The 15800-nt window shown below is 44.8% G+C and overlaps 2 protein-coding genes across 5 annotated transcripts in view; one reads left to right on the top strand and one right to left on the bottom strand.

Moving 5' to 3' along the window:
* The window catches only part of CTNNA2 (catenin alpha 2), a 1529678-nt gene that overhangs the window by 1028679 nt on the left and 485199 nt on the right, over nt 1-15800 (top strand). Inside the window, exon 1 of one of the 4 annotated variants that reach the window (XM_043982318.1) lies at nt 12414-12566. The exons of the other annotated variants lie outside the window; for them this stretch is intronic. The gene's annotated coding sequence lies outside the window, so the exon portion shown is untranslated. Of the gene's footprint in view, nt 1-12413; nt 12567-15800 lie in introns of those variants that run through there. 4 annotated transcript variants of the gene reach the window in all.
* Nucleotides 9128-11817, bottom strand: LRRTM1 (leucine rich repeat transmembrane neuronal 1). The gene has a single exon (XM_043982320.1). It carries the CDS (start codon nt 11152-11154, stop codon nt 9580-9582), a length of 1575 nt encoding a protein of 524 aa, XP_043838255.1. The 5' UTR covers nt 11155-11817; the 3' UTR covers nt 9128-9579.

Here is a 15800-nt window from a genome sequence, read left to right as displayed (position 1 = left end):
GGGTGTATTACTCAGATATTCAGTTCAATATTCATTGAAAATTCCAGTGTCAGAGGCTGGGAAAGGGTATAATCCAAGGCACAATTAGACAATGAATGAGGAGCTGGCTTCAGAGTCAGGAAGACCTAGGTTTACCTCATAGCACTGATATGTACAGCCTGTCGAACCCAGGGCATGTCAATTAATCTTTCAGTGATTTATGCAATTCTCTAAGATTATAAATCAAAGAGAGCTAGGTAGGGGGATATATTGGGAGAGGGAGTTTCCTCACTAGGAATTCCTTAGAATAAGAAAATAGTGTCTCTTGTCCAAAACCAAACAATACAATATAAACCCAGCCTGAACAGGGTTTTTAACCAAAGGAATGAACACTTTCTGGGGATTCTGTAGAGGGGACAGTTATTCAGGAATGGGGTAAGACATCATGACCTATGAAGTTCCTTCCTCTTCTGAGACTTCATGATTAAGTGCCTATGTGCATAAAAGGGGGAGATGTCTTTGCCCCATAAACATCTATCATTCATGCCATATTCTTATATGTTAGCATCACAGATTCTTTCCTATGTCACATTTAATCAAGGTCCTCACTGAAAAGGACAGTAGGGAGAAGATTTTAAAGGATCATTTTCAGCTTGGAATTCCTTTGAGGAAAATAATGGTTGGGTATGATGACCCTGGACAGCCAAGAAGCACTGCTGGTATAAGCGAAAAGATAGAAGCATATAGCAAAGGCAGACCTCAATCTTTTGTCCCCAGGTAGGCCTCTATGTTAGTGACAGATGGACAGAGGGAGAAAGGTGAAGGACCTGCCCACTCCCCACACCTCTGCATCTTTTTGCTGACATTCCAGGGCAATCAAGTTGTGACCTCCTCATTTAACACTGACCTTCCAGTCCCCATCATCTGGATCCACTAATTTTGATAACCCACAGTCTGACTTGTGGATTAAATGAATTCCTAAATCAAACTTGCTATGCTATAATCCTTAAGACCCCAAAACTGACCCGAAGGGAGCAAGGGGGGATGCTGTAAGAAAATAGATTCCTTGGTTCTCAAGAAAAGTGGCAAAATGACTTTCTTTGACTGAATAGGAAAGAATCAGAATACCATCTAGTTATGTCTGAATCAAGAAACAGGTGATCAGGAAAAACAGAAGTAAGACAAATTATATCCTTCCATGATTAACAGTTCTATAAGAGGAATAAAGAAAATTGGTACTTAAGGGTCTGGGGTACCAGGAAAGGTCAAGGATGTTTAAAGAAAAGGGGAAGAGACACAATTGATATTTTAGGTATTCCTTTCCTTGTAGAGTTGGGCTGGAGGCTCAAAACTTGTAATATCCTTGAGGAGTTACCCACAATGCAGCACTCTCCTTCCAGTTTTGACATTTTCCTCCCCACATTCTTTCATTTCTGTATTTCCTGAAAAACAAATATTCATACCTCTAGTGTGAATATATGGGTGCCTTATCAGAGAATCCTATGCCCTTTTCATCTCTTCGGGCACATTTTAGAGGCCAGTCTTCCATACCCTCATCAGCCTGAGTTTACATGTGTCCCTTATCCTTTAAATTGACTCAGTTTTCATTTGGGTCCTCCTCCTTCCTCTTTACAGCCACCACACCTGTAGAATTTCATCCACTTTCATTATTATTATTATTATTATTATTATTTTGCCCAAAAGTCAGTTAATCAGGATGCTCAGGGGAAAAAAGCAGGGTTAGAAGGAAAAGGTCCCAGTGAATTTAATTTTCAGATTCATTGAAAGCTTAACTGTTCATTTGAGAAAAAATAGAATCACAAAGCTTGAAAGGACATCAGGGATAGACCACCTAGTTCAACATTCCCCTCCCCATTTTAGAGACAAGGCACCAACAGAAGCCAATAACAATCAATCATATGATGAATTATCATAACTGTCATTCAGGAACAACCAGGTCTTCTGTTTCCCAATCTTCCCCCCATGATGGCTCTGCTTCACTAAGTAAGTCCCAAGGTCACTCTTTCTGCACAAATAAGTCCACACTAACAAATAGAATTGCACTGGGGGTCAGGGGTTATCGAAGATCTTGCTGAGCATTTTGAGCATCATTTCTCTTAGTTCAGAACTGGAAACAGAGATGGAGAAGGTGATTGACTTGAAGCTTTACAAACTCCAGGAAGTCTCTTGGCAAACTTTTTATTAAAGTTGTCATCTGAGAAGAGGAGAAATGTGCCTTGCTGAAATCATGAATTCTACTTCTTTCTTTCTAAGGAATGCAACAGACAAGTTTGGCTTTTCCATGGAGTTATTTTCTTATTCTTTTCCACTTTCTCCTAATAGTAGAATGGCTGAAGAAGGAAAAAAAATGACATGGAATCAGTTAACTGCCCTGGCTAGTTCTCTTCTAGTTCACCGAGGTTTTGCCATATGTTTCTGAGAAACTTTTGCTGCTTGTATGTTGCTTTTCCCAACTGGAGAGTTTTCACATTAGATTCCCCCTTTCCTAGTAAAAGGGAGGGAGCTGGATACAATCATAGTTCTTACATTGCAAGTGGAACTTAAGAGATCATCCAGTCTAGCCCCCTGACATAAGGTAGTGTTGTTATCAGGTAAATCCCCATTTTCTTAAGTATCTTGAGGAGGGGAACTCTTTTGGCCTTTTCTTTGTATACCTGGTGCCTAGTACACTCTAGACACTTATTGCATGTTTCTCGATTCATTGATTTGTTGTTGGCTGATAGTGCAACGGATCTTCAGAATTATTAAACATAAGGCCACACAGGTGGTTGATGGTGGTTGGGATGGAGACAAACTTGTTCTTGCAGCTCTCTTTTACTACCCTTGTCTTTTTAATCTATATGAATATTTAGATTTCCTGTCTTCTACTATCCTTTTATTTTTAATCTATATAAATATTTAGAAAGCACCATAAACAAGATATTGTTAGCACTAAAAACAGAGCTGGAGCATAACATGTTCAATTGAGCAGCCCTCCCTTCTTCTGAACATAGAGGAATGACAAATGTGTCCAATCATCAACAGCAAAAACAGCACCAGTAACATGTCCTCAATGGACTCTTCTGGAAAGCAAAGAGACAGAGATCCCAAACTTCCTATTTTAGGCTGGATGACCTCTAAAATGTTTCATTCATCTTAACTTAACACCATATATGTTGTAAAACATCTGATATTAATTTTTCCCCATTGGGGAAAGGATGGAAGGAACAACTATTGGTTGGGTACCTATCATGTGCCAGGCACCGTGATAAAGCATTTTACAAGTATTATCTCATTTGATCCTTACAATAATCCTGAGAGGTAGATGCTGGTATTATCTCCATTTTACTGTTGTGGAATTGGAGACTGATAGAAATTTGGTGACTTTCCCAGGGTCACACAGCTAGTAAGTATCTCAGTCTGACTTTGAACTCAGGTTCCTAATACTAGGCCTGGTGTCAAATGGACTGCAACACCTAAGTACCTCTAGCAAGAAAAGGAGAGGGAAGAGAAGAAGAAAATGAAGCATCATTGATTGCCAAGAGTGTGCCTAGACCTATACTATGTCTTGTCTTGTGGAGGAGTATGAGGGAAAGGTTAGTTGGCCATACCCACCTTCAGTGAGTTTCTGGTGTTCCAGCCTAAAAGAGTTTGGCATATAAATTGCTCAGCTCTTTCATTTAGACTAACCACCAACGTACTTCTACAATAGTGTCTGTCCAGAAGAACCCTTCTGCATCTTGCCACCAATTTTATGGGTATTGCCATGTATAAGGATGTTGATTCCTGGTTCTCTGGCAGAGATCCCTATAGATCATAGTCAAACAATCTCTGTGGAAAACTCACAGCTTTTTCCTGGCAGAAAAAAAAAATTCTTAACACAGAACTCACAGCTCCATTAGACTTTAAAGGCACACCAAGCACCCTTGCCTGAGTGATATGATTTCAGGAATGCCAGGAAAGTATGCACTGGTCTATAAATGCTTCTCCCTTCTGGCTCACTGTTGCCTGAAATTCCAACATTAGTGAATCATACTTTTGTCATAAGGAAGTCAATGTCCCCTTTTACTTTTCCCAAGGATACATGTAATTGAGGGGGTTAGTAAGACCTTTTGAGTTCTTTTCCAATTCTAAGTCTATGATCCTATGAATATGTTAAGCATGATCAGTCACCTAGTCAGTTACCTGAATGTAAATGAGTTTATCAGAACCTTTACTGTGGAATCAGGTTTAAATAGTAGGGGGAAAATAATAATAATAATTAATAATATAAGAAGAAGAAGAAGGAGAAGGAGAAGAAAAAGAAGGAGAAGGAGGAGGAGGAGAAGAAGAAGAAGAAGAAGAAGAAGAAGAAGAAGAAGAAGAAGAAGAAGAAGAAGAAGAAGAAGAAGAAGAAGAAAAAGAAGAAGAAAAAGAAGAAGAAGAAAGGAAAGAGAGTGCTGGATTATAAACTCTTTGAGAGTAGGGACTATCTTGAGTTTTTCATTTATATGCTCATGTATTACAGCACCATACGTAGTACATAGCAGGTGTTTAATAAATGTTTGTTGATTGATTTCAAATACTGGTTTCCTGAGTGAAGAGAGAGTGAAAGACACTGAGGGCAGAAAAGTAGGATCAAAGGATGATTCTATTTGAAAGTAAACCTGTGGCCTTCAGAGCCTTGACTCAGGCCAGCCCTTTCTCATTCTTAGAAAGAATGAAGCCAAATCCATAAACACACATCTATTCATATGATCATGAATTTTGATGGGAAGGGACCTTGGGGTCATCTGTTCATCTAGACAAATCCTCTTGAGAAACTTGCCCTTTAGAAATTAAATGACTGCCCAAGGTCACGGAGCTATTAATTAGCAGAAGTGGGATTTTTTTTTTTTTTGCAGGGCAATGGGGGTTAAGTGACTTGCCCAGGGTCACACAGCTAGTAAGTGTCAAGTGTCTGAGGCCGGATTTGAACTCAGATACTCCTGAATCCAGGGCCAGGGCTTTATCCACTGCACCACCTAGCCACCCCCTAGAAGTGGGATTTGAATTTAAAACAATAGCCTTCTTTTCATTGTGTCTCAAAAAAGAAATAATCAATTCTAACAAGTAGTAAGCCTGTTCTACTGTGCTCCTCCGTGCTTGCTATTTCCCTTGGTGTCACTTCCTCCAAAGGTTTGTTTCCATCATTATAGATCTGGTCAGTACTTTTGAGGTCATCTAACCATCTACCTGGAGTCTTAAAGGTCACCAACCTCTTTGTTACATAGGTTTCCTCTCAAGAAGAGGCTCAACAGGTACCTCTTTCAACCTAGGCTACGACTTCTATATTACCTGAAGTTAGTTCTATTGCTCAGAATTCCAAAATGACCAGAAGCTTCCCACATTTTTACAAAGATAAGTAATATTTCTTAGCAAAACTTGATGAACTCTAAGACTCCAAAGTGCCTTCTGCATCTTCAACGAAGTAGGGGTCCATTAAGCAAAACCTCATGTTTTTAGAATATTGCAGTGTCCAAATTCTTCAAGAAGCTGTTGGTGTGATGTAGTATTCAGTAACACTAGGTTTAACCAAAAATATGCCTGACCAGAATTGTCCCAATTCATAAACAGGCCAGGGACCAGAGTCTATAGCATATCCATTGCAGGGGAGGAGCCTGTAGCAGTCCCATGGACAGCCTTGCAAGCCTCCCAGCAAGTTATGAAACCTGGGAGGCGTAACAAGCAACTTTTTTCCCTCTAATTACTTACACATCTCCATGAATGTGTTGTTGATGTGAAGTCACACCACATGTCTTCCCGCCTGGGAATCAAGAGAAGACACTTTCCTCTCATCCTGGTGAGGGGCCCGGGAGAGAAGAAATGAAAACAAACTTGAACAAATCAATGATGGCCTTTTCCTGGAGTATTCCTTTCTCTCTCATGCATGATCACTTGGAACTCAGCTTTGGAGTCCCTTCCAGGACTGGTGGCCATTGGTGGGAAATTCTCAAGAACCAGGATGTAACCAGGTCACCTTTGTTTCACTTCATGACATCTGCAAGCCTCACAGTACCTGGAGGAGCAGCAAGACTGCCGTTTGTCATCAGAAAGGGTTTTCTCTGGTAAACATTTGAAAAACACCACCACCGTCTCTGGAAATTAATCAATTGGGAAGCGGACTGTGTGTTGGAGGGTTAATCCATCACACTGCTTGGTGTGCCATGGTCATAAGTCATCTTCAGGAAAGAACACAAGATAATGAGATTAACACCTTCTGTGGAGGGGAGAAAAGCACCCAATAGGGATTGGTAGTATGTCTTTAAAAATTCTTTTTTAAATGCTCAAGTCATTTGTTAGAGGAATGTAAACAAATTCCAAGGAGATTTATTTAAGAAAAAAAATTTTTTTTCAAGTCTCCGTAGATCTTGATTCAGACAGCTGCTACCTCTCTTTTGGCCCAAATTACCCATAGCATTCCTCTCCCCTCCCAACACCTTCCCCACTGAAACAGCAGAAATAATTGTGAATGATATATAGTGTATATGCTGTATACAGTATGCATACTGCATGTATACAGTCATCCCCATTACATACATGAACACACCCAAGCTAAATACCACTAAAGCTTTATGTTGTTGTCTCTTGTCTCTCAAACCCACAGAATTGACATATCTCCGTATCATGTTCTTTGATTAGATTTCCATGACCTAAAACATCTTTTACATGTGTGATGTTATCTAAGAGAAGGGGAAAAATAAACTCCTTTTCCTCTCATGGCAATTGAAAAGGTCTGGGGGAGGGGTGGGGGTGGGAGGGGAGGTAGTGGAAGATAAAGGCAAAGTGAATTGTTTTCAATATCCTTATTTTCCCAAAGGATTAAAGGGCCTCTGATTTGGGGAAGGTTTTGCTTCTAAAAGCTTTGCTTCTAAACCTACAGATGCAACCCACACAGACCTTACCTTAATATACCATGACATGAACCAGCATCTGAGTCTGAACTCATGTGGTGTTCATATGTCAGGCTTATATTCATGGCATTAGAAGCACCTGCCCTTAGTCATCATAGTTTCAGGGCATTCGCTGGGAAACAGAGGACTGTTTTCCAGAGGGTAGCATCCTAGCGCTGCTCAATTACAGATGTAAGGCACAGAACAGAGAGCTCTGCTCCCCCCTTCTCTCTCTCTCTCTCTCTCTCTCTCTCTCTCTCTCTCTCTCTCTCTCTCTCTCTCTCTCTCTCTCTCTCACACACACACACACACACACACACACACACACACACACACACACACACACACACACACTTGAAGGGATATACTTGTTATAAAAGTCCCAGTCATTGCAAAAAGGAATGCAGGAAAGCATGATTAGTGTAGAGCAGCTAATCCAAAAGATAACGTCTGGAGTTAAAAGTGTTTTCCAAATCCCCTCCCCTTCCAAGCTCTCAAATCAGATCACTGTTCTTCCCAGACTACTAAATGTCTGAATGGGTTTCATTTGCATCCTGTATGTCATTATGTCATGTTTTAATTAAAATAAAGCAGGATGAACTTTCCCAAGTAAGGAAGAGTGGACTTTTTATGCATGTATGTATGCATATAACTGTGTATGCATACAAGCCATCCTCCCTCACTTTCACATTAAAAGATAATTTTTGGTATTTCCCTTTAAAGGTTCTCTTTAGAAATGATTTTAAAATGTTAGCATATTCATTTATCCTTAAGAAAAGAGGGATAGGATAGAGAACCCACACCATTAGCTTCCACAAACCTCCTGCTGATGCCGCCCTCCCTCTGATAAAGCTGATTCTGGCTCTTTACGTCTTGTAACATTCCCTTTTTTCCCATGCTGCAATTTGGAATTCTCCCATAAAAGACGCATCCTCTGGTGAACCTCTGGCTTTGAAAGACAGAGGTCTGTACATGGATACTGGGGGATCAGGTTTGAAAATTTGCCACCAGGAAATTTTTATTCACAATGTACATTTCCTTAGCTATTCAACGAGCCCCTTCCCACCCCCAAGCAACTTCACACTCCAACCCTCCCCCGCCAAATACACACAACCCTCTTCATCTTTATAACCTGATGTTTTCCCAAAAATATCTGCCTAGGTCTCTGTAGCAGAACTGAAGTGGTAGTGAAGAAAGCAGTTGGTCAGTTTTACTACCAAGGGGGGAAAAATACAAAATACTTGGTAAAATCATAAGCTTTTAAAAAACACCAGTCAGGGAGGAAATAGGTCTTCTGTCTTGGCTTAATAAACACCCGGGTTTCTGTCCATCATTTTCCCAGTCATGTGCAAACACAAGATGAAATGAGGATCTCCATCACCTCCAGCTGCTGGCTTTGGGGGTGTTGTCTGCCCTTAATCTCTTCTGCTATGAGTTAATTTGCTGGAGGCATTCATCCTGAGGTAGGATTTGAGAGTGGTTCCCTATAGTAACTAGAAGTGTGCTATTCTCTATTCCCCCCCTAAGCCTGTTTGCACCCTTAGCAGTTCTCTCCTGGAAACACACAGAGCTTTTTACCACTGAAAATTTAGATCTGGTAGTGCAGAGAGCACTGTGAGGGCTGTCTGTCTCTGTCTCCCTCCCTCTCCATCTTTCCCACTCACTCTTCATTTTTTCTTTCTCTCTCACCATCTCCCTCTCCCTCCTCCTCTCCCTCTTTCTTTGACTCCCTCCAGAATCAGGGCACAGAGAAATATTAGAAGTAAGCATGATGGGGTGGAGGAAAGGAGAGATTTCCCTTCCCACGGATTAAAAATGCCAATGACAGAGAAAAAAAGAGGGGGGGTTATTTTTCATGACCCTTAAAACTGACTCATGCGGATTATTATTATGGCCAGGAACTTGTTCAGGACTTAAACATTTCTAAGAGTATCTGTTTCCTCCATTAAAGATATAGAACACATAGCATTTTCAGGGAAGAAATGTATTTATATATTCAAAGTGCCCTGCTTTTCTCCCTTCCCTCTCCTCCTCCCCCCCTCCCCAAGTAATGTGCTGTCCATAGGCATCAATCATTACACTAGAATGTTATTCCCTCTCTTAATTTCTTTCAATTTGGCATGGCTTCTCTGCTGTTTGATTTCCATGTCAACACAGAATCCCAAGGAAGAAGTGGTCTAGCTGTTGCATCTCTGGCCCGTGGGGAACAATGCATTTAGGGTACACCAGTCTGTGAAAACTGTAAATGCTATTTTATTTTAAACATTTTTAGTTTACAAAAAAAAAATCAATGATTGGTACCTTTTTTTTTTTAACACTCTCAGATTCCTGAATATTGACAAATCTTCAAAGAGAGGAGTTCTCATATGAAATTTAAGATAAACTGTCCTGAAGGTTGTGTGGTGTGTGAATGTGTGTGAGTGTGTTTGTGTGTGTATGTGTTTTCGAGGCAGAAGATGTGGGTGGGTGGGTGTGAGGGGAAGGGATTCTGGTTTCTGGTTTCTGGTTTGTGTTCTTGTTTGTTTTTAAGACACAGATAAAGCTAAAATCTCAAGTCTGGAGACAAGAGTCTCTCATAAATTCAGTCCAGAACTGCATGAGAAAGCTGAGAACCTCCAGCCCTCCCCCTGTCTCCTCTCTCCCCATGGTTATTTGGTTGCTCACAGGTCTGAAACCCCCTCGGCCCCCATCACACCTCACATTCCCTGGCTGGTTGCTGGTGACAGGAACAGGACCCGTACTCGTTAATGATCACCAGCGCGCCCTCAATGTGGTTGGGCTTGTAGTCCACATAGTATTCCTGGGCTGACATGGCAGCCATCTGATGCATAGTCTGTTTCTGCTTCTGCTTTCTGCGCTGTGTCACAAAACACTGTCGCAGCTGCCTGAGGCTGGCCGGGAAACACTTCCAGGACACATACAAAACCAGCACCACGATGAGGAAGGAGAAGATGAGGGCCATGGTCCCCGTCACCACCTTGTGGATCTGCACGGCGTTCTCGGCGTGCTCCACGGGGACGGTGACCCCCCCGACGGCATCTGTCGTCCTGGCTCCGTCCAGATCGTGCACCCCGCCGGCAGAAACCGTGGTGGCAGGACTGATGTAGGATGCCCTGTCACTGTGGTTAGTCACGGCCGAGAGCAGGTGGCCGCTGGTGGGGTCCGCGGTGTCTTCGCAGAGGTGAAAGGCGTACACGGCGTCCAGGACGTCCTCCCCCTGCGCGTACTCCGGGCTGGCGCACAGCAGGTTACCGTCGTAGCGCCCCTTGAAGTTACTGAGCCATGAGGCCAGGGCGCACACATTGCGCCCGCAGTCCCACACATTGCCCGACAGCGTGATGCTGGACAGCGACTTCCAGGAGTTGAGGATCCGCGGGTCGATGTAGGTGAGCCTGTTGGAGTCGAGCTGCAGCGACTCGAGGTGGGGCACGGCTTCGAAGGCGTGCGGCTCCATGTACTCGATCTCGTTGCCCGACAGGTCGAGTTTCTCCAGCCTCCACACCCAGTCGAGGGAGTTGACGACGATGGCCACCTTGTTGCGGCGCAGGCACAGCGAGTGCAGAGACACGAGGCGCGGGAAGTGCGCCAGGTTCACCTTGACCAGGTCGTTGTGCTCCAGGTGGAGCTCGGTGAGCTTGAAGAGGCCGGCGAAGGAGTTGCGCGCCAGGCTTTTGAGTTGGTTGTAGCCGATGTCGAGAAACTTGAGGCTGCGGCAGTCCTGGAAGATGCGCACGGGCACGAACTTGATGGCGTTGGACCGCATGTGCAGAGTGGTGAGCTTCCGCAGCCCGTGGAAGAGGTCGGGCGCCAGTGCCTGCAGGTTGTTGTAGGACAGGTCCACGCTGCGCAGGTTGGGCATGGGCCGGAACGTGGTGTTGGCCAGCTGGCTGATCTGGTTGGAGCTCAGGGTAAGCTCCTTCACCCGCCGCAGCTTCTGAAAGGCGTCCCCTTCCACCGAGCAAATGTGATTGTGATCCAGATAGAGCCACGTGAGCTGCATTAACCCCGTGAACTGTCCATCACGCAGCTCCGAGAGGCTGTTGTACCTCAGAGACAAGCCCATCATGCCAGACAGGTTGTGAGGCGCCTCCGTGAGGTTCAGTGACTCACAGTACAACAGCCGCCCCTCGCACCGACACAGCTGCGGGCACCCGCTCTGCGCCGCCGGGAGCATCTGAAAGCCGACACCCAGAACACACACGATCCACCCCGGGGGTTTCCTCAGCAGCCAGTTTAGACAGAGCCCGAGAAGCAGGAAATCCATTAGCAAGAATCTTTCCGGAGAGGTTCGACAATGTCCATTGAACCGCCGGCTCAGGAGTCTACATCATATTTTATTTCGGGGAGGAGGGGGGTGGGGTGTCAAATAAATGAGAAGAGTATTAAAAAAGAGAGGGATAGAGAGAGAGCCAGACCAAAAAAAATAATAATAAATAAATAAAACCTTCAGGCACACGCTTCACCTTTAAACATGCAGAAAGCTGGGCGTCATTTAAAGTTCACGGAAACGCAACGGTAAAAAAGATCGTGATTTTGTCCATGGTAGAGACTGCAGCAAAGAAAAAAAAAAGGAGGAAAAAAAAATCTTTCTTCGTGAAAGAATTTAATTAAAAAGTGTCTTACCCACCCTTTTCCAGAGAGTGACAACCTCCATTCAGCTGCTTCCTTTGTGTTTGGGCTAATTATATGCAGGGCTAGAAAAGACCCCTCTGTGCTACAAATTCCGTCCCTTTCAATTCGGAGCAAAGCTGGCGGGCTCACAATGTCTCACTTTGCTTTGGGCTCCCAAGGCTGGAAGGGATGGATGGCCGGCTCTCTGGCTCGCTGACTTCTAGGACCTGCAAGTTTCCCGAACTACGTGCGAGAGCCCCGGCTCCCCCTCCTCCTCCTCCTCCTCCTCCTCCTCCTCCTCCTCCTCTTTCTCCTCCTGCTCTTCTTCTTCAACCTCCTCCTCCTCCTCTTCTTCTTCTTCCTCCTCCTCCTCGTCCTCTTCCTCCTCTTCTTCTTCCTCCTCCTCCTCCTCCTCCTCCACCACCTCCTCCTCCTCCTCCTCCTCTTCCTCCTCCTCCACCACCACCACCTCCCCCGGCTCCTTTCTCTCTGCAGTTAATCCGGTGACGTGGTGGGGAAAAAAACTCCAAACTCTTTCCCAACGACTCTGCGGGAACTGACAATCCGGTTAATGTCCGTCATTGGAAACGAGCACTACCCGGCGGCGCCACCTTCTTCACTCCGCCGAGACAGCTGACCATTCGTTCCCGGAGCGGCTCCGGAGAGCTTGGCTGCCCATCCTTTGGGGCGCCCGCTTGGCTTAGGGGTGCTGGCACCTGCTTGGGGCGGGCGACAGGGGCGCGAGGAGGGAGAGATGGTGGCGGGGAGCACAGAGAAGAAGGCAAGTGGCGGGGGCAGGGGCAGGGGCAGGAGCAGGAGTAGGGGCGGCGGCGGCGGCGGCGGCGGTGGTGGTGGTAGTGGCGAGAGGATGCTCCCCTCGGGTTGAGCAGTGATGCTGCTGCTGCTGCTGCTGCTGCTGCTGCTGCTGCTGCCGCCGCTGCTGCTGCCGCTGCTGCTGCTGCTACCGCCGCCGCTGCTGCTGCCGAAGATGCTGCTGCCGCCGAAGATGCTGCTGCTGCCGACGATGCCGCGGCTGCTGGGTCTTGCAGAGGCACCTTCTGCTCAGTGAGTGTCGTAAGCTGCTCACGATTGTACGTCTTGCCTGTGCACCTCAGACATGGGCAGATTGAAAAGGGGTGGGCATAAAACCAACACTGGAGTGAACCAGTAAAGTAATATATGTTCTTTGATGAAATGGAAAATACTTTAAGCCTCTTGGTCCATTTTTCAGGGAAGGGAGAGAGAGAGAGAGAGAGAGAGAGAGAGAGAGAGAGAGAGAGAGAGAGAGAGAGAGAGAGAGAGAGAGAGAGAGAGAGAGAGAGACGGGGGTGGGTGGGTGGGCAGAGAAAGAATAATCAAGGGCAGAGTATTTTTAAGTGGGAAACTGCATTATTCATTCCCTCCCCTTGGTTCCCCCACCTCCCCCACCCCTTTAAGCTTCCTAGATGGAGAAGACACATTGAAATCTCTGTGGAAATAGACATTGGGTCCCTGGCTTTAGAGGAGCAACTTGAGAAAGTGAAGAAGAGACTGAAGAGAAGGCTCCTGGGGTTTTTCTTCTTTCACTCACCACTTCCCCTCCTCCCAGTCCTTCTAATGCAGACAGGAGCACTGCACCCAGCTAACCCTCCTTGGTGGCTGGGTTTGCTTTATTTCCCAATCCAGGCAGATCTGGCAAAGCCATTCCTTGTCCTGGGAGAGAGAGAGAGAGAGAGAGAGAGAGAGAGAGAGAGAGAGAGAGAGAGAGAGAGAGCCTTGCAGAGATGAATGTCTGTGTGCAAGGCAGCTATGATTAAATGTTGGGCTTCACCAGCCTACACACATACATGTAGGCATTCATGCTGGAGAGGACACACGCAGGGTGAATCCCTATGTTTAGTGGCAGATTGGAATCTGCTGCATAGCATGGGAATAGCGAGACCCCATGATCTGTGGTTTGTCGAGGGCATTGTTCATGGTGGATAAGATGGATGTAGCAGAACCCATATGTGTGGATAGGGATGGGGAGTAGGAGGGGAAGAGGAGGCTGAATTTGGCCCCAGTTTATTTTTTTATTACTCTGTGGATACAGAACTGTATGTCTGTCTGCTTTGGGCTTTAATGAAGCTTTTCCTGACAGTGTCCAGTCATCCCCACCTGTGAGAGGGTCCCCAGGCTGGATTCTCTCCCCCTTCAGTTTAATATAAAAGGTATAGAGGAACCCCTAAGGGGGGTGCATTTACTCTCTTTTTGGAGCATCCTTCCTCAATGATGACTCTGGGACGCTACTGAAATCCCACCCCAAGGTTAACATGAGCACCAGGGATGCCTGTCACAGACAGAAGTCTCATGGAAAAATAAAAATCTTCAGAACAGACTGTGAAAATTCCCCTCCTGCTGTCACCATGGAATTCTGTTTCAGGAAATGGCCCAGCATTGGATGTTTCTGCTGCTTTGGGTGTGGAGGTGGGTGGGGCCCGAGAGAGAGTGCCAAACCAGAAGCCCCAAGTAGCATTTTGATTTGGGAGCTATGCCTGGTTAGGTCCTTAGAAATACAGGGCCCTATCTGCAAAAGGGAACCAAAACCATCCCTAAGTCTCAAACCCAGGGCACTTTTGAGGAAACTTCATGGGTCTGGAGGAGTGGATCCTTTTACATCAATAGCATTCAGTTAAACTCCCATGACCATCCAGGGGAAACCCAGACAAATGGAAGATATCTGCATTAAAAATGAGTATGATGAGCCATATCTTTTCTCAGGGTGAAATTCAATATGACAAACTCATTGGCCTTAAATACGGTTAGTCAAGCAGTCAAGCATTTATGAAGCACCTACTATTATCAGATACTCTGCTGGGTATATGAATACCAAAACAAAAATGAAAAGGGACTGAACTCTAAGGAAGTGACAGTCTTAAAAACATGAATTATCAGAGAAGAGTCCTTTGAATTTATCCAGAGCAGGTTTCTGTGTGTGTGTGTGTGTATGAGTGTGTGTGTAGTTTATTTTTCATTCATTCATTCACTTATTTATTTATCTGTTTGTTTGTTTGTTTGGGGGCAAGGAGTTTTAAGTGCCTTGCCCAGGGTCACACAGTAAGTGTCAAGTCTGAGTCTGGATTTGAACTCAGGTCCTCCTGAATCCAGGGCCGGTGCTTAATCCATTGTACCACCTAGCTGGCCCAGATCAGGGGTTCTTAACCTTTTTTTAAATGTCATTATCCCCTTTGACAGCCTAGGGAATGCATTCTCAGTTTTTGAATGACTAAAATCAAAAGTGAAGAATTAAAAGTAAACCAATTATATTGAAATGCAGTAAGCAGCATCCTGCAAAACAAACAAAAAACAAGTTCATGAATCCCAAGCTAAGAACCCCTCTTGTAACCAACAGAGAAGGAAATAGGCCCAAAGAGGAGAAGGGATTTGCCCCATAAAATGTAAGCTACTGGAGGGTAGGGAAAGTTTTATTTCTGTATGTATCTTCAGGACCTAGAACAGTGCCTGGCACACCATAAGTGCTTAATAAATGATTATTGATTGATTGCTCTGAAAGACACAGTTTTCATCATTTCACTTCACACTTTAAGTTCTGACCAAAGCTCCCAACTGTCTACTGTAGAATTCTATAGCTTAGAGATGCCAAGGACCTTAGAGGTCATCTAGCCTAACCTTGTCATTTTACATGTGAAATAGAAGCCTAGAGAGGTAGAGATAATTAGCTCAAAGTCACAAAGCTCATTAGTGCCAGAACTGGGACTATAACTCAGGTCTGTATCTAGCAATTCTAATGTTTGGGGAAAGCACAAGAAAATATGCCCAGGGCAAGCAGCAGGAAAATCATCCTTGCATCGACCATTTTTGTTGTTTTATTCTGAGAAATTCAGTTAGTAGAAGAAGACATTCTCAGGAATAAATTCCTTTAAAGGAGAGGCAAAAAGACACTGACCTTCCAGAGGAAGACCAAGAGATGCCAAGAGTAGCTCTAAGCTGCCAAAAGACCACAGCTTTGCAAGCTACCACTTAGGGATCAAGAATAGTGGGGCTGTACTGGAGAGATGATCACCTATGTTTTGGATCCTGGGAAAAGGTGAGAGAATCACGCAGAAACATGCAATCTGCTAGCTTTCTATTTTAACTAATTAGTCTTGCCAGGCAGCTGCCAAGTTTGGTTGTTTTGCCTTCTGAAAGAGTAGAAGGGCTGTCTTGCCCTCTAAATTTTAGCACTCCAGCCCAGTGGACGAACTGCTCCATTCCAGTGATATCTCCACTAGAACAAAATCTCGGCTGATGCCCAGTCCAGTGGACTAGATCACATTGCTA

This window comes from Dromiciops gliroides, chromosome 2, assembly GCF_019393635.1.
Source record: "Dromiciops gliroides isolate mDroGli1 chromosome 2, mDroGli1.pri, whole genome shotgun sequence".
Taxonomy (NCBI): domain Eukaryota; kingdom Metazoa; phylum Chordata; class Mammalia; order Microbiotheria; family Microbiotheriidae; genus Dromiciops; species Dromiciops gliroides.
This window is presented reverse-complemented; position numbering and strand designations above follow the sequence as displayed.

Excerpts from the sequence above, each read along its gene's own strand:
- LRRTM1 (XM_043982320.1), bottom strand. The coding sequence starts at position 11,154 with ATGGATTTCCTGCTTCTCGGGCTCTGTCTAAACTGGCTGCTGAGGAAA.